The sequence below is a fragment of the Pelmatolapia mariae genome, linkage group LG10_11 (genome assembly GCF_036321145.2).
Source record: "Pelmatolapia mariae isolate MD_Pm_ZW linkage group LG10_11, Pm_UMD_F_2, whole genome shotgun sequence".
Classification (NCBI taxonomy): Eukaryota; Metazoa; Chordata; class Actinopteri; order Cichliformes; family Cichlidae; genus Pelmatolapia; species Pelmatolapia mariae.
This window is the reverse complement of record NC_086236.1, coordinates 7,209,548-7,227,711: the sequence shown is the minus strand read 5'-3', so window position 1 is coordinate 7,227,711 and position 18,164 is coordinate 7,209,548. Positions and strand designations below refer to the sequence as shown.

General features: G+C 39.4%; 1 protein-coding gene across 3 annotated transcripts in view; it reads left to right on the top strand.

The window, feature by feature from the left end:
• Positions 1-541: 541 nt before the first annotated feature.
• rabep1 (rabaptin, RAB GTPase binding effector protein 1) overlaps positions 542-18,164 on the top strand; it is a 47,593-nt gene continuing 29,970 nt past the window's right edge. For 2 of the 3 annotated variants that reach the window (XM_063486454.1, XM_063486452.1), the window contains exons 1-5: positions 542-682; positions 8,095-8,250; positions 8,621-8,824; positions 14,988-15,148; positions 16,852-16,971. In XM_063486454.1, the coding sequence (XP_063342524.1) occupies positions 637-682; positions 8,095-8,250; positions 8,621-8,824; positions 14,988-15,148; positions 16,852-16,971 (687 nt within the window). In that variant the 5' untranslated portion in view covers positions 542-636. The remainder of the gene's footprint in view (positions 683-8,094; positions 8,251-8,620; positions 8,825-14,987; positions 15,149-16,851; positions 16,972-18,164) is intronic. The other variant, XM_063486455.1, reaches the window with a different exon arrangement.

Sequence of the window (18,164 nt, the reverse complement as noted above, 5' to 3'; positions counted from 1 at the left end):
ACATATTCCTTAAACTACAAGAAAACATTGCCAGTGTCAGCACTGAACACTGGACTCTTGTGTAGGTCTCTCACATTTTCAGTTCCTCTTATAAATCATGACTTTACAGCAGTTTATCATAGTGTAATCTTTAGGGAGGTGTTTTCCTGTGCAGCTGCACATTCACAATAATTGGGATTTATATCACCTGTTGATAAATATCTCTTTTGTTTTCTGTTAAGAATTAATTGTTGAAAGCGAGATTTAGTTTGGGGGGAAAATCAAGTCGATTTTATTTTAAAAAGGTGACACCGGAATTGGGAAACTAACGCTGTTTACTTATAAGAAAATGACTCTGTGCCTTCAAAATATTAGCACAAAACTGCTAAGTGGTGGACAGATATGAAAGTAACTTTCGAAATGAGTAGATATATGATTATTTCGTCTTGTATTTATTCCTATGTTGGTTTACATTACGAATAAACGCAGGCGTTTTGGAGCGTTCACAAGTGTGGATTTTATTTTGAAAGTCAAACCAGAAGTCGCACTCTTTCGTCGCTAGCTTGACACTAGTTGTGATGTTAGCTTGTTTTCTTGGACGTTCCTAGCTCTGATCCCACCGCCCTGCTAATTGCCTCACGCCCCCCTCAGGAAACCATGGCCTCGGAGGCCTCGGGATCCCCTCAGTCGTCCCAACATGACGGTAAATTTCTTGTGTCTTTGGCGGGTTGTGGTGGGTGTGTTGAGGGGCTGGGAGCAGCGAAGCCAGCGACGGCCTCTGCATCACTGACAACATTAGCTAGTTAGCATCCTCAATGCGACGTGTCACTGCCTCATGCTGGGTATTTAACATTGCGCAGTGGTTCACAAATTTGTGGGAACTTACTGAAGCTCTGTATAGCTGAACATGAGGTGCATGTGTGACATATGCAAGCTAACGTGGTTGTCTCTTTAGTAACGTTACACCTAGCTGGTTAGCTCCTAGCTCTGGCTAGTCTAATTTGATCTAAAGGTCTGGCCTCTGGCAGTCCGGCCCTGCACTGACAGGGTCAGTCATATGGGTCGCATCGGTGGCCGTGCTCTGTGGTGTGTACGGGATATTGACAAATCCTGCAGGAGGCTTTCCCTTTGGTTATCAAGCCGAGGTCCAGGGACCCAGAGGCGGCATTGAGAGCATCTGGGGCTTCAGGACCTGAACGTGGGGCTCCCACTTTCTACAAACTGTGTGAAGAATTCCAGTCCAGGTTTATGTTAAACAAAATAGACTGCGACAGGGGTACTTTAATACATGCAAAACAATCTAAGCTCTATGCGTCCTCGGAGGTAATATTACAGACACTCTGTAGCTTGAGAGTCTGTCACAAATCCACACACACATTAGAGATTGAGGGATGGGAGCATCTCCTAGTGGTCACCTTTGTTTTTATGCTGTATAAATAGACCTGTACATAATGTTTTAAGATGACACTTGGTGAGGTGTGTGGTAGGAGTGACAGATGGGTTCAAGGTGGGATTACATCAGGGATATGCTCTGAGCTGCTTCTGATGATGGACAGGTTGACAGATGAGGTCAGGCGGGATTTTCCATGGACTGTGATGTTTGCCACAGATCCACATAGTGATCTGTAAGGAGAATAGGGTGCAGGTGGAACAGAGCCTGGAGAGGTGGAGGTATGCTCTGGAGAGAACAGGAATAGAATTTGTATGTGAATGAGAGGGAGACAGGTGTAACAATGAAAATGCAACAAGTAGAAATAGTGGCGGTCGAGGAGTTTACCTGGAATCAACAATCCAAAGCAATGAGCAGTACACAAGAGAGATGAAGAGGAGAGTGCAACGAGGGTGGTGCCGATGGAGACGAGGGTGGGAGTGAATTTTGACAGAAGGATGTTTCATTGATGTACTGAGGGAGGACACAAAGAGTGTTGGTGTAACAGAGGAGGGTACTAGGGGCTGGGTGAGATGGGGGCAGATGATTTCCTGTGACGACCCATAAATGTAGCCTCTGAAAAAAAAGGTGTCTGTTTTATTTATTATTTAATTTGGCACACATGCACCTCTATAAATAATGGAAAGGTCTTGCATATTCGCTGCCGTACAAGCACTTTGTGTTCGGCATCATCTGGTGTGATGCAAAATTGTGTTGTTGGTATTGTTTTGGTTGTGTTAATGACTTCTCAACAAAGCTGTTTTTTTTTTCAATATAATTTTTTTGGCATTTGACTTTAGGCAGAGAGAGAGAAAGACACACAGCAAAGGGCTATGGTCACCTGCTCACCCACTGAGCTGCAGATACCTGTAGATTTTTGGAGAGCCGGGTGTTAGTAACGGTGCTGCTTTGAGCTGAGCAGTCATACACATGTCATTACTTCTTGACAATGGCACCTGTTGAGCAGAAGTTGCTGTGGGAGTGGGTTACAAAGGGTGGTGGTAAAATAGACTGAAAGAAACTTCTTTGTGGCGCTTTGATTTTTATCTTAACCTCCTAAGACCCGAACTCTTCCACGGCATGCATTTTTAATTTCTCTTTGATATTTGGGCATATTGGGGCCCGATAAATGTAAGAACAAAGAATTACCAGATTTATTTTTTTTTTACCTTATTTTTGTTTTTATGAAAATCAGAGCCACATATGAGGATATTAATTTAAAATTTTGATAGAACAGTAGCAGTATAATGTCCTTGTAAATGGATATCAGGCCTTGTAGAGCAAAATTGAGTATTTTGGTCTAAATAACCCAAAATGTGATGTCCACATATGTGGACGGCAGGTCCTAGGAGGTTAATATATATTAAAAGCAGCCAGAGAAAAGATGGTGTCTGTTCAAAGTGCAAAGCGCTGCCTGCAGTGAGTAAAAGAGGAGGATTTGAATATTTGAAACAGTAATTAGTAACGGGCCTACCCTCAATCAGTCGTGAGGTTTGAGGGAATTACTTACTTAAAATGCAGGGCCTGTTTAACTTGAAACTGGTATAAAATAGCTTTGACCGCCTGTGGGTGCCTGGGGTGACTTTAACTGGTTTACTAGTGTGGGTAAGATAATAGAAAGTTTTGTGGAAGTGTATCAGGGTTCAATATAATGCCTTAGTGGACTGGGACCAGTAAAAATGTACATTTGGCAAGTTGACTGGCCAATGACAGTGTTTCTACTGATCAGTTCACCTGTGAAGCAGACTGGCTCACTAATGATTAGTTTTATTTTCCCACCAGACAATATTTTCACATGAAACTAACATTTAAACAGTGTGGATAGTTAAAATATGAAGGGAAGCCCTGTTTTCTAACTGTATGCAAGGGGTGAGTCAAACACAGATAGCATTTACTCAGTTTATTTTAAAGGTTTAGCAGCTATTTTTTTATTCTGATTTACCAAGTTCTAGAATTGTTTAAATATAATCATGTGACATCAAATCATGTTTATTTGAAAGAAACAGCATAAATGCAGAAGCAATGTGTGAAAAACTGAGTACACACCCTGATTCAGTAGCTTGCAGAACAACCTTTAGCAGCATTAACGTGAAGTAATTGGTTTTGGTATGACTGTATCAGTCTCTGACTTTGGTGTGGATGATTTTTGGTCCACTCTCCTTTTCAATGTTGTGTCAGTTCATTGAGGTTGGAATTGAGGTGGCTGGAATTAATTCAATGCGAGATCCCATCACAGCATTTCATTGTGAGGTCTGGACCGTTGCAGCACTTTGATTATTTTCTTTTTCAGCCATTCTCTTATTGACTTGCTGCTTGTTTGGGATCATTTTCCTGTTGCAGGAAAGTTAAGTCAAGTTTGAACTTTCAGCTAGATGCCCTCACATCTGACTCTAGAATACAGAAAAGACTGGATTATCATGGTGGATTGCAAGGCCCAAATCATCACCCCTCCATCACCGTGATGTGGCGTGATGTGGCGCTGTTCATTATGGTCGGACACCTCCACACCTCTACATTGATCTCGTATGTCCAAAGGACATTGTTCTTGCAGCTTTGCAAACCTAAGAAGCTACTTTCTCCTGCCAACCCTTCTAAACAAGCCATACCTGTTCAGTCTTTTTCTAATTGTAGTGTTATGAATTAACATTTAACATGCTAACTGAGCCCTGTAGTCTGAGATGTATTTCTTGGGTGTTTTTGCAGTTTCTCTGAGCAATGCACCACCATTCGACGTTTGGTGAATTTGCTGGAACGTCCACTCCTTGGATTGTCATGGCATTAACACACACCTGAACACCACAGACCAGCAAACGGCCAAGTCTTTTATAGAAGTTGTCACACATGCTGCTGATCAATTAAACAACTGCATTTGATTAGCTGCACTTGGCTACTATTTACCCTGTTAAACTTGTGGAGCAGTAAGAACAAACTGAGGTTTTCACAGAACTGCTTAGAGTACTGTGAAAACTTAAGTTGTATGTCAGCAGGAACTAGGATTATAGCCGTATGTGTGTTTATATTTTGGGTTACTCTGCTCAGGTTAGGAAGTTACCACGCTGTTTACCTGTGCTGATTTAGGAGGATGCAGGTGAGGCTGCACCACTTCATCTACGAAATAGATGAAGTGGTGGCTTGCTGCAAGGCTGTCGTTTGTCTTTATTTCAGCTTCCTGTAATGTGTTATTACATTTTTTGTTATTAAATGTCACCTTTTTCCAATACCCCTGCATCAAGGCTTGCTTCTTAAACACTCCTTCCTTTGTGGTGTCACATGATATCAACCACCTTCTGTGTGGGATCTTGTTATGAAGCCTTGAGCATTTTTTGCCTTTGCTTTCTTGGCATTTTGAACATGGATGTGACAAGCAAGGTGTGGACCTGACTGTGAAACTGTTGAAAATGAAACCAGACATCTCCACTTTAGTCCTATTAGCCTTGGACAGCTTTCCAGAAGTCTTGTCGTTTGGTCAGATACAACTTTGCCATTCTGCCATGTTTGTTTTTTTCTCTTGGTGAGAAGACACTTTCTACTGGCAGCCTTTTCAATTAAGCCATATTTGGCCAGTTTTTTTCTAATTATGTTGTTATGAACTTTAACATTTAAGGTGCTAACTGAGGCCTGCTTCTGCGTTTTTGGCTTACTTTTAAACAAATAGATAGAGAAACGGTGTTATATGTCACATGCTGTTGTTAATCTCTTAGAATTTAAAGTGGGTGTGCTTCCTTTTTACAATAGTAATCTGTTGCCGGGCGTCGGTTTAACTCACCTGGTTTGGCAGATGATCGTATGCTGCTAGGCTTGGTGTTTGAGTCCAACCCAGGGCCCTCTGCTGTGTGCCTTCCCCCACTCTGTCCCCACTTTTCTGTCTCAAACCGTCACTGTTTTATCAAGCAAAGGCAAAAACGCTGCTGTGAGGTCGAGCCTCGGTTATATTTGCATCATCATGAACTGGCGTTGCTGTTAAATTGGTTAATTACTGACTTTCTTTATGCGCTCTATCATGTGATCTTTGTGGCTTCCTGACGTGATCGGTTACACACCAGAGCAGTCAGCTTTTATTTTAATACCAAGAAGGAAAAGATGCAGAGCTTTTGAGGTAAGTGTGAGAAAAGGAGCTTGATATACGCTGTGCTTAAATACAACATAAACTTATGAATACGTGGCGATGGAGTTAGTGTTTCCTTTTGTTTGGCTGTCACATGACCATGGTGGAATTGAGCTGAACCGTCCGGCTGCTCGTAAATGTTTCCGTTTGGCTGTCTGGCTTTAAGGATTTTATCTGTATCGCTGCGGTTTTAAATAAGAGATGAAGAAGTAGGAAAATGTAGGACTGTAGGAAAACCAGTGTCTGGTTGTGTTTGCTGGCGGGAAGTTTTTATACTTCATTTTATGTGTCGCCTGACTGATATATCGGTGGGCACGATTTATCAGCTGATATTAGTACTGACCTATTTATAATGGCTGGCTAAACAAACATGAAAAAGGAGAGAGGCGAAAGGCCCTTTAACTATGTTCTGCATCTCGATGTTGGATAGTTTGCCCACAAGACTGCGCTTTGCAACTTTACTGATGGCAGCGTGTGTTTGTAACGCTTCAATGTCCAGCTCATCCGAGTTAAGCAGAGCGAGATTTTTAACAAATATCGATTATGGTTTACCATACCATAGAGCGGGTTACAGCTCATTGAGGTCACGTCTACTTAGATTTTTCTGGGAGTTATCCATGTTTGTTTTTTACCTTTTATGATTCAGATAAATCCACATTTCAAAGAATTAGCCATAACAGACTTGGTAAAATCAAAAAGGCTGCAAGTAAGTATTGATTTGTGACAGTTTTTTTATGCTATTTTGTGTTTTCCCAGCAAATATTGCCTTTATTTTGTTGATTTATTTTTGTACTTGTATTTATGTGGATAAATCCTTGAGGGCCAAACTTATAAACTGAATAATAGTTAAAAATTTGAAATAAGGGATGTCAATCATGAAAATCGTCCCAGCAGTTCAGTGGATGGCTAAAATATCTTGCACTGCACGTACCAGCGCTTGATGAGGTGATGCCAACAATAAAAAGCATTTGGAGATCTTGTCAAGTTTGAGTTAAAGTTTGATAATGGAGTAAAATATGTTATAAATTTGACGCTGAAGGTTTTGTGCTTTAGTAGATCCACTGTGAATTGTAGCACACATGTAATAAGACGTGCTGTTTTTAATTTAAATGTGGGTGTTCATCAAGATGGTTCATTAAATGCAAGTGTGTAAGTAATAAAGGTGAGTCTGGTTTTAGATGTTTTTCTAGAATAATCTTTAAGGGGCGTACTTATCGGTTTTATTATATTAGATATATTAAATGATAAAACTGATGTGAAGATGTTTTTCATAATTAATAAGAACCAGATTTATCTGAAAAACAGGGATGACACCATTCATTATTAGAAAGAACCAAGTTTTTGTTAACCTTACATTCAAAATTTTCTAAATATTTTCTACATATAAATTTTTTAAATACTTATTTGTCCACAATATCGTGATAGTCCATATTCATAAAGCTATAGTTTTAGATCCTTACCCCCCAAAATAGTAAGTAGCTTTCTCCATATTGAAAATTTTAAAACATTACTACAAAACTTGTGACAGTAATGACCTGAAATATTTCATTATTTCATTTAAGAAGTGTATCTTTGCCCTGGATTTTTTTGCAATCAAATTGGTGATGGTCACGTGGAACGTTTTTTTGTTTTGTTTTTTTAAATGTATTTTTTGATTTGATGACAAATTAGAAGAAAGGTGGGCTATTATACCATAGATTTACTGATGCAGTCCAAGAACTTGAAAGATGTGTGAGCAAGATATTTGTGTCCATAAAAGGTTAAAAACAATCAGTAAATGTGATTGTTTATGAAATGAGCTTCTACATATGATATCTCTAGAAGTTATTTAAAATTATCTAAGAAAAAGTTTCCATTTAGCTGACTGTTGACAGCCTTGTAAAAGAGGCCACTGGTGGACTTTACTCTGTTTTTAAAGGTGTCACGAGCTGAAACTTGCTGCTATAATAAAAGTTAAGTAACTGACCACATGAAACCACATGAGATCTCTTATATTAATAAATGAATCTGCAAAAATCACTATTTAGAACTTTTGTTAAAAGTAAAAAGTAGTCTCCAGTTCAAGTTCCCAAATTTTGCGATTTGCTACTTCGTAATAATAAATTATTTGTTAATGTTTTCATTTCTGTATCGCTATCCAGAGACATTTAGTCTGTAATTTGTGAGTTCTGTGCTGTTTTGTCACATTATTACATTAATGATCAGTAGATTAGATAGTACTGGATGTAATAACACATGTTTCATCCTAATTACATTTAACATTTGCGTAACATTATGGCTGAACCAAACAAGGAATTCAGTGATTTAATCGTTGTACTTATTGGTTTTATTATATTAGATATATTTAATCATAAAATTTAAAGTTGTCATAATTTCTAAGAACCACATTTATCCCAAAAGCATCAATAATAATTTGTATTCATATCATTTTAGGGCTTGTTAGCTTTTATTCACCCTCTGATTTGAGTCCTTAGTAATGAGATAAACGATGTAATGAGTGCACTGATTTTTGTGGATGTTTGCCCTTTGACTTGAATGATTTCTTTTCAGCTACATGTAATCAGCAGTTAATTTTGTTTAGTTTTTTTCCTCCTTCATTATCATTCAGCGGTGCTACAGCAGCGAGTGGCAGCTCTGGAGCAGGAGAGGGCCGAGTTCATCAAACTCAAGCAGCAGCTGGAGGTGGAGTTCAACCAGAAGCGGGCCAAGTTCAAAGAGCTTTACCTCTCCAAGGAAGGTGTGGATGGTCATAAAACTCTACACAATGTAAAGTGTCTTGTTGGACATAGCTGTGGAGCATCTTTGGCCTTTTAAGCTGTCAGTTTGAATTGAACTTGTGCATGCTGAGGTGCAACACTGCCTGGTTGCCTGCTAGCTGGCACAGTGGGAGATTCTTTGAAATTCCCCACAGAGAGACTAAACAGGCCTTGTAAATGACTCCAAGGCTTACACAGTAGAAAGAGGTTCTTCTTTTAAAATATATAAACAATTTTTTTTCTGTAATAAATTGTGCTGAATAAGGAAAAAAGTCTGAAATACACAAGTGTCACAATGTGCATTTTTCCTCTCTCCTCCCATCATTCATTTCATGTCTCACCTCTCTCCAGAGGAGCTGAAGAGACAGACATCTGCACTGGAGGACGCCCATTCCGAGCTGAGCTCCGTCCAGACCCAGCTCTCTCAGGCCCGGGCTGAGATAGAGACCATCAAAGCTGTGGCCACCGTGTCGGAAAACACCAAACAGGAAGCCATCGACCAGGTCCGCAGCCAATGGCAGGAGGAGGTGGCCTCCCTGCAGGCCATAATGAAAGGTAAATGGAGCTGACGCTATGTGAGCAGTGAAAACCTCTATTCCTAATATCATTGCTCTTTTGCTTATTATTCGGGAGGGTATTTACTTAGATTGATAACACTATGAATATATTCTCTAAAAGATTGTTTACATTTAAGTGGTGTGGTCAAAACATTTCTGAAGGCAGGTCCAAAAAACAAAAACAAAAGCTCTACCTGATTTTAAAGCTTGTTGATTTCACCTTCAAGGTCCCCTTCATGTCTGGTTGGCTTCCAGTGCAGCTTCTATTCATAGATCAATCCCTGGAAGTCCACTTGGCGCTGTGCAGCCTGGGATCAACTTATGTTTCAAAGTGACTCGGTCTCCCCCTATGACTCTGTGATTTTCAGTCAACAAGTCCACAGTTTGCAAACTACTTGTTCGTTCTTTAAAAACGTTCATCAGGTCATGCTCTGTGAATTCATCCTCTAAGTTCAGATTGTCAACATGGACTTCTACCACAAGTTCTAGATTCATGATTCACGTGTATGCCATGTTATGCTGGCTCAGACAGCATTGAAAGCAAATTTATTTTTCGCCATAATAAAACAATTTTTACTCACCAGCTGGACTAGAGGAACAAGTACAAGGCCACCTGTTGTAAACCACCTGCAGTGTCCTGCAGGTTTTAGATATCACCCTGGGTCAACACACCTGAGTGTTTAGTTCATTACCAAGCCTCTGGAGAACTTCAAGACATGCTGAGGAAGTAATTTGGCCATTTAACTCAGCTGTGATTGGATCAAGGTCACATCTAAAACCTGCAGGACACTTGCCCTCGAGGCCTGGAGTTCCCCCACCCCGTACTAGAGCGTGATCTTTGGTGGTACATCAGACACCTTTAAGTCAGGCTTTGACTTTGACATTTTACGATCATATCTCAAACAAATTAAAGCTCGCATATCTGCAACGTGCAGGGACCAACCTGTGCATGAGAGCTGTGCATGTAATAGGAATAAAGATTAATGTAGAATAACATGACCTGATTGTAGCGCAGTCACAGTGGGGTTATTAACCGCTGCTCCAAAATTAAAATTAGATGATATAATCAATGCTTAAACTCAGTCTCGATGTGCTGTTGGTCACAAGAAGTACTCCTAAAGTTTTGTGGAATATTTACATTTTCGTTTTAATCTTTGACACGACTTTTTTCTTTAGTTGTGAAGTAAATCTAATTGATTTAATCCAGTTTTCTTGTTTTTAGCACTTGTTGATTTTTACTGATTTAAAACATAAAACAATGTTGAAAATATTCATATGTATGTTGGAATAGCTCTTTTAATACAATGTAATATTGACACATGTTTAACCTTTTTAACAGTTCATCTTTAGTAATTGTTACTGCTGCAGAAGTATCAAAATGTCATTAATAGTGAGGGTAGTTCCTATAGTCCATTGTACACACCAAGAAAAAAACATGTAATTTGAGGAACGTCTAGTTGTACTTCAATAGAGCTTTTCATTTAGCGCCTAGATGGATCCAATGTGAGTTGCACTGGGGTGGCTGTAGCTCAGGAGGTAGAGCAGGTCACCTACTGATTGGAAGGTTGGTGGTTCGATCCAACTATGTCAAGTATCCTTGGGCAAGATACTAACCCCAAGTTGCTCTCCGATGCATCCATCGGAGTGTGAATGTGTGTGAATGTAGTTAGAAAGCACAGAGAGAAAGTGCTTGTGAGAATGGGTGTGATTGGGTGAATGTGGCATGTTGTATAGAGCGCATTGAATACTCCGGGAGAGTAGAAAAGTGCTATATAAGAATCAGTCCATTTACCATTACAACTGAAAGTTTGTTCGATTTTAAAGTAAATTGAACAAACACAGTACTATCAGCATGCTGAAATAAGCTCCAGTAGATCCACTGAATATTTGTGAGTATGAATGAAGCTGTCCTGTGATTGTCTGTGCAGCAGTAAAGGGTGAATGAAAGCTGTTGACTGTGAAAACAGTGCATACTTATGCCAGGTGTGCTTAATGTAATTAAAGAGGGAGGGACCGAGGCTTCAGGTAGATAATGATCATTTGATTTTAAAGGCATGAAGAGAGCGGGGTATGAAAGCTGTTAATTCACGAGCAGATTTTTATAACCAGTGCCCTTACTGATGCAACACCCAGAGGGTTTGTGTCAACCCCTGGAACTGAACTAGGGACCTTTGCATTTGTAGATGAATATTTTAAACCACTACACTCCATCACTCCGGTTGTTCCAGGGTTTTTCCCATACTTTAAGACGCTATACTGGGAAACTCATTTTCAAACTTTATTTGGAATAATTCTAATACACACAACCATAAATTTGGTGTTCTTTTCTAATGTTACCCAAGCTGCCAGGGTTTCTATGAAACACAGACTACACACACACGCACAATCCATACACTGCATACAATTTCAACTCATCTGTCGCCTCAGCCTGACTGAAGTGGTATGTGTGCAGCTCATCCGTACACAGGCAGACAAACCAGTTAGACTAGGCTTGCTCTCTCAGCTGTTTGTTCACTACATTAACTGCGAGGTTACAGTGAAACCATAACATAAACAAATGTGAATAAGTAACTATTGATTAAAAAATATTTTTTATCTTTGTGCTACCAGACAGCTCTCTCTGAGGGGGAACTGTTATACTGTTCAGTCTCCTTGGATTACAGCAGTAATTTAACATCTCAGCTCACTTAATTTGCTGCTCCACAGCTGATTTCCTTGATTTCTTATGCGTCTTTTGACATTTGAATCAATGAGGTAAAACCAGAAAGTCGTATTCTGGTTTTCGTTTTCTGTCAAGCGAAGTTCCACTTTTTGTTAAAGGAGTCTGGTGGCCTTAGAAGTGGCTGTAAAAGTTACGTAGGCATAATCAGGTGTCATAGTAAGGTGTAACTGCCTCTGTTGATGTTGCTTGTGTCTACTGAAGAACACCCCGGGTGGTCCTTACAAAAAAAAATTCAACAAATATGATGACGTTGCACCTCATAGAACCAAATTTGCACATCAGTAGTAAAAACCAATCAGATATCTCCTGCTGTCTTTCATCGTGTCATCATTGCTCTGCATTCACACTGGAAGCATGACCAAAGTCTGTGCACTAACAACTCCTGAAACTACAGGAAATGATCTTCAGACAGTGTTGGGGATGCTACTCTAAGAAAAAGGATGTTATTTACACATAATTTGTTACTTTTTAGTGCACTATTAACAAATTTAGAAAGGTTACACTTAAAACTTCTAATAACTGCAGTATTACATACATTGTCATATAACAATCATTTAACAGTTGAGTCATTCCATATAAATGCAACCAAATATGAATATTGTCTCTTCAGATTGAGACAATTTTTCTTTTACTCACTTATCTCAACTTCACAGTGAGAACTACCTGTGACGCCTGTGTGTAGTGTCTTCATCTGCTGGCTCATACTCATACTGAGCCCTCTGATCCAGGCCAGTGTCAGATTAGAGGACTGTAGCGAACAGATTTTTTCGGCATGGAGGGAATCTTGGCTAGATGATAAACTTTCTATTAAACATGTAGGTAAAAAGGAGATCATTCACGTGCTATAACTTGTTTTGACTAACCTCTGATGCAACTGCTGAAAATTTACGCAAAGCACCAGTAGAAATGAATGATCCTACAAGCCTGTTCCTCTCTGCTTTGTCACCTAAAGAGGTCAGCTAGATCAGGTGACTGTACTTCACACACACACAGGCCATAATACATCAAAGTTTCAAACCATCCTTGCAAAGCAAGTAAGAACATAACTGCTTAGCGTGATTAGCGAATTGAGTGCAATAGTGCGATTATGGTCATGCATTACACCATTCACTGCTGATGACTGATGTTTCCTGCAATATAAAAGCAGTTGGCCTGTAAAGAGACAGTTAAGTGAGCACTGTCTAAAAATGTCACCTGATTCTGAATGATAAAACTGACCTTTGCACTAGTTTTTACCACCATTAAGATGGCATAGTGGTACAATTTGTGTTCACTGCACCTTCTGACATGTGTTAAAGTTATGTTGAGGACCCAGGGTTTATGTGAAAAGCTTGCACAGTGACATGCAGTAAGATTGTTTTAATTGCAAAGTTTTACATTTGGGAAAGCACTGGGAAAATGTAAAGTGTATTTTAAAAGTAGATCCAACCGTATATGTTGGTATAGAGCTAAAATTCTAAATTCAACAGACACTTCTTTGGTATATCTTTCCACTATTCGGTGGTACTTGGTAGAGATGGCACGATACCACTTTTTTATGTCCGATACCGATACCGATATCATAAATTTGGATATCTGCCGATACCGATATTAATCCGATATAGTGTGTTTTTTAATCAATAAAACTGTTTTTTTAATATCTTGCTGCATTTTGTATAAGTTCATACTCAAGTTTAAATAAACAACAACACTAAAGCTATTCTGTTATACCTGTATGTAAAAAATACACTGCACCCAAAATATTTCATAGTTCAGCAACACTGATCAATCTAATAGACTTAAACCTACTCCATCCTTACTATTCTGGTATTTTAAAAAGTACTTAGCAGAAATATTAAGCAACCTAACTAATAGGGTTGCAAACTCCCAGCAAAAAAAAAAAAAAAAGGGAACCACCCCCACCCTCCACCTCATGATGCTTAATCGGCGTAATCAACTTTAATTTGATGCAGTGTGAAAAAAATGCACAGAAATAAATTATTTTTCAAGAATAATTAAATATATTCAACATCTTTCTTCTACAGAATTGCAGACTGCACAGATGGTACTTTCCCAAAGGAAAAAGTACTATAGCTTACTAGGGTATATTAGACTTAACAGTTACTATATACAGTAATGGACTTCTATACATTTTACATCAGATTAAAACTTTGGGTGTAAGATTCAGATAATTATTTATTAAAAGCTAGACATTTTAAATGAGAATAAGAAAGATAAGTATGTCTTTGTGCCCCCTTTTCCCTGTTCATGCCCTATCGGCCCCCCTGGCTAAACTTTGCTAGATCCGCCCCTGCACAGTTACCAGCCGTCAGCTACGTAGAAAAGGATCCTGGTCTAGAAAGTAATATTAAATAAATTCTAACAACAGCTTATCAAGGTTAAACATGCTGCTGTTGTTCAGCCGCTGGTTTCCTCTTTCTGGTGCAAAGTGGGCCAAAAACAAAGAAGAGAGACGGACTCGCGACAGAAAAGCCGATCAGCTGATCATTAAGCAGTTTCACGATTGAAGTAGCGGCAAGAGAGGGAGAGAGAAGAGGCTCCATATATCGGTTGTTAAGCTTAACGTAGGTACGCTTTACAAACATTCAGAGATGAACTTACACACTTGCTTTACTTCTCTCTGGGATAACTTCCTCGGAGATGAAATGCTGGATTGCTAGCGAGGCTACAAATAAACACAGCCGCTCTATCACGTGAGCACACTGCTTCGACGTGCTACGGTTACAAGCCGAGTTACGTCGTGTCGCAAGTTTTGTGAGGTGCTTTTTTGATATTTAATGGATCGGATTACATTTTTTAATTTCTCGCCGATATCCGATCCAGTAATTTAGGTCAGTATCGGACCGATACCGATACGTAATATCGGATCGGTCCATCTCTAGTACTTGGTTTGTTTGGAGAACTGCCTTAAATTTTCATGGCACAGGTTCCACGGAGAGCTGGAAACATTCCTCAGAGGTTTGGTTTATATTTACATGACAGCATCACACAGTTGCTGCAGATTTGTCGGCTGCACATCCAGGATGTGAATGCCCACCGCATCCCAAAAGTCCTCTATTGGACTGAGACCTGGTGACTGCAGAGGTCATTTGAGTACGGTGAACTCCCTGTCAAGTTCAAGAAACCAGTTTGAAATGAGTTGTACAAAACAAGGGTATTATAGACTTTTTGTAAGTAAATTTGAACTAGTTTAAGACAGTAAACCAAGAAAATAGTCGAAAGATTAACTGATTTTAAAAAATAAATGCAACCCTAAAAATCTGTTGTCTACTTGTTTATCATGAATAATCATCACAAAAACATTTTGAAATGAAAATTATCCCCACCTATATCAGAAATGTTGTTCCTGTTTATATGTATTCATGCTTGACTGCATGACTCCATATGAATGTGCTATTGTTCGGTTTCATCGCCTGCTTCCTCTCCTCTCCCCGTGCAGACACGGTGTGTGAGTATGAGGTCCAGTTCCACCAACGCCTGGAGCAGGAGCGTGCCCAGTGGAACCAGTATCGCGAGGCGGTGGAGAGGGAGCTGGGCGAGCTGAGGCGCCGGCTCTCCGAGGGTCAGGAGGAGGAGAACCTGGAGGATGAAATGAAGAAAGTATGTCTGCTACGTGCATTTTTCAAAGTTTTGTCTACTCCCTTAAATAGAAGAGTTGTTTTTTTCTGCTAATATGGAATCTTAACTTTCTGAAGTTTGTTTGCTTCCTCTCAAGTTTCCTTCCCAAAAAAAAAAAAAAATACAAGATGGATACCAGAGAACAGAACGCAATGTCCCAGATGCTTCGGCCAGCTGGACTCCTTCCTGTGTCTTAAGCAATACTGAGTCTTGCAGGCCAATTCCAAAATTCATATCAGAGCTTTCAAGTTTCACACTGCTCATGGCTGGGACTGTGTGTCATTTGTTGTCAGATGCATTTTTAACTGTGTTTCATTGCCAGGATGAAAAAAATCATCCAAACGGTAACAGTACAAGAGGGTTTATTTTCACATGCTGCAGTTTTGACTGGCTGTCTTAAAGATCTGCCCGTTCTTAGTAAAAATGGAGTGAGGACTGCTGGCCCTCTCCCTCACCCACGTTCTAAGAGACATCTTAATTAAGACAGGGATACATTTTTAAGAAGAGCTCTGTAATCAAGATCTGTGCTGCTGTTGTGATTTAAAGTAAGAAGAAGTTTTATTAAGCCATTTGTAGCTGCAGAGGAAGCTGTGAAATCTGATCAATATCTCCTAGTGATGTGAGTTCAATCATTGAGGTGAAGAGTCGGCAATAATTCTTCATTTATTGTAACAAGGTTTTGGTTAACAGTGCAAAACCCCCAGTGTAAAATCTTTTTTTAACATTAAAATATATGTTATCATATTTGTAATGTCCTAATTAATCAGCAAATCTTTGTGACTTCAGAGGAATAACATCCCAACTGGGGAGTCGTGGTCATCTGAGGAGCTCATGATTGCAGGAACATGCAAATTTTTGAATTATTGATCATCTGGTTGGATCAGATTATTAATCAGATTATGAACACATCTGCTTCGAGCCCTTAAATGTCTAAAAGCTGAGGAGCTGAAAATAACTAAAACTCAAGGAGCTGATCTATTCGAACCAATTAAAGCTAATTTTAAATGACCTGGAGGCAGGTATGTTTTCATAAAATATCACTAACTGTGTTCTTTAGCTTGATACAAATAAGCTGATGTTTTAGGCTTTAATTGCATTGAAGTTCATGAATTTAGGTGTTGTACTTTGTATTTCTTGTTGATTGGGTATTTTTTCTATATTGTTTTGTGCATGTGTGTTAAGTGTCTGTGAAACTGCTGTGGATTGTACTGTCTGTGCCAGGACAGTCTTAGGAAACAGATTTTTAATCTCCAGACTCTTATTATCCTGGTTAAATAAAAAGCTTAATAAAAACAATATGCCATTAGAAGACCAGAGTGGGAAAGTGCACGTTTTAAAGTTGTTTTGTTTGTCATTTACTGTTCTGTGAACGAGGAATTAGTACCAACTGGCAGCTCTTTTTAGGAGATGCTTTGATGACTTTCAGGTTCATGATTTACCAAATTGAACAAAAATTTATCAAAATAACAACAAAAACCACCTTAAAAAAATTAATCATCCAGCCTCTCGACCTCCATCTCTGGTCCTTTTTTTAAAAAAAAAAAATCATATATCAGTCCTATTTTTATCTTTAATACCGAAGAAGAATACAGATCTAACTAAAGATCTGCTGGTTAAAAGGAAAATGTTTCCAGATGTTTCCTTGTGTGCACATTTATAATTATCTTATGCAAATTACTTTGAAGGCCCAGGAGGATGCAGAGAAGCTGCGTTCAGTAGTGATGCCCATGGAGCACGAGATCGCAGCCCTGAAGGCCAAACTGGCCACAGCCGAGGAGAAGGTGAAGGAGTTGGAGGCCTCGAAGGTTAGTCAGCAAGAAATCAATGCTTTTGCGTTTTGGTTTGGTTTTTTGGGGTTTCTTCAGTATTTTCAGTATTGGCTGATTGATTAATGATTGAGCGTTTTTGCTCTCACTAGTCGGCAATAGAAATACTCTGCGGTTAAAAGAATCATTCATACTTAAAACATGAGACGTGAAAGACAGCTGTGCAAATCAGGGCGGTGCTGCAGTAAAGTGATGTAGGTCGTGAGTGGGTGTATGTCAGCTGTAACTGCTCGACCGGAGTGATGCATAACCAGTTTCAGCACAGATGTGTGGACGCTAATAAACAAGGAAGGAAGGCTACGGCTGCTGCTAGCACTGCTAATGTTGACTACCCTAGGCCAAACTATTATACAGTCTTTATATAAAATACAGTAATGGACTGTGGGCGTGTGTGCTATCGTATACATGGCACAGCAAATTTCAGCGACATTTAAAATACTGTTTGATTAGTGACGTTTTTGATTAATTGTCTTAATGGCTAATATTTATGTGGGCAGTGTTTGACCTCGTCTTTTCTCAGTGTTTTCAGACTAATTGATTTTGATTGGTGTTTTCTTTCGTTTAATGACTAAATATGTTACCTTGGAGGGTCCCTAATTTGCACTCACATTTATTTCAGCAGTAGCAAAAAGAGAAATGAAATTGTACAGCACCTGTAATAAGTACTCAGCAGTCAAAGGTGTGAAGAAAAAGAAAAAACCCAACAACTGCCAGTTGAAATTTTCATACACAGGCTTGGCTGTGGTTGCTGTATGACTGCTGTACTCTTACTTATCACTGGCTCTGCAGTTTCCACTGAGTCTATGGAGTATTTCAGCTTCTTATGGTGGACGATGTAATTCCAGTTTATTTGAGCCTGTGTTACCTCCCGTTGATGCAGCTGTTGTGTCTCTGTGGCTCATCCTAGCTTTACTCTTCTCACATCTGTCACAGAGATTCAGGGAACAGAAGTTACTGATTCAGGACAAAAAAAGAAAAAGAAAAATCCCTATAGCGTTTGAAAGGGGGGTGAGAATGCTGAAAAACCAACACGTTTCTCACCCAGTTGAAGAAATGAAGCTCCATTTCTGCTGGATATGTCCGCTGACAACAGCGAAGCTTCAGTTTGTAGATTTGAATTTGTTCTGACATAACGGACCGTCATCACGGAGCTGAGTGAATTCACATTTATT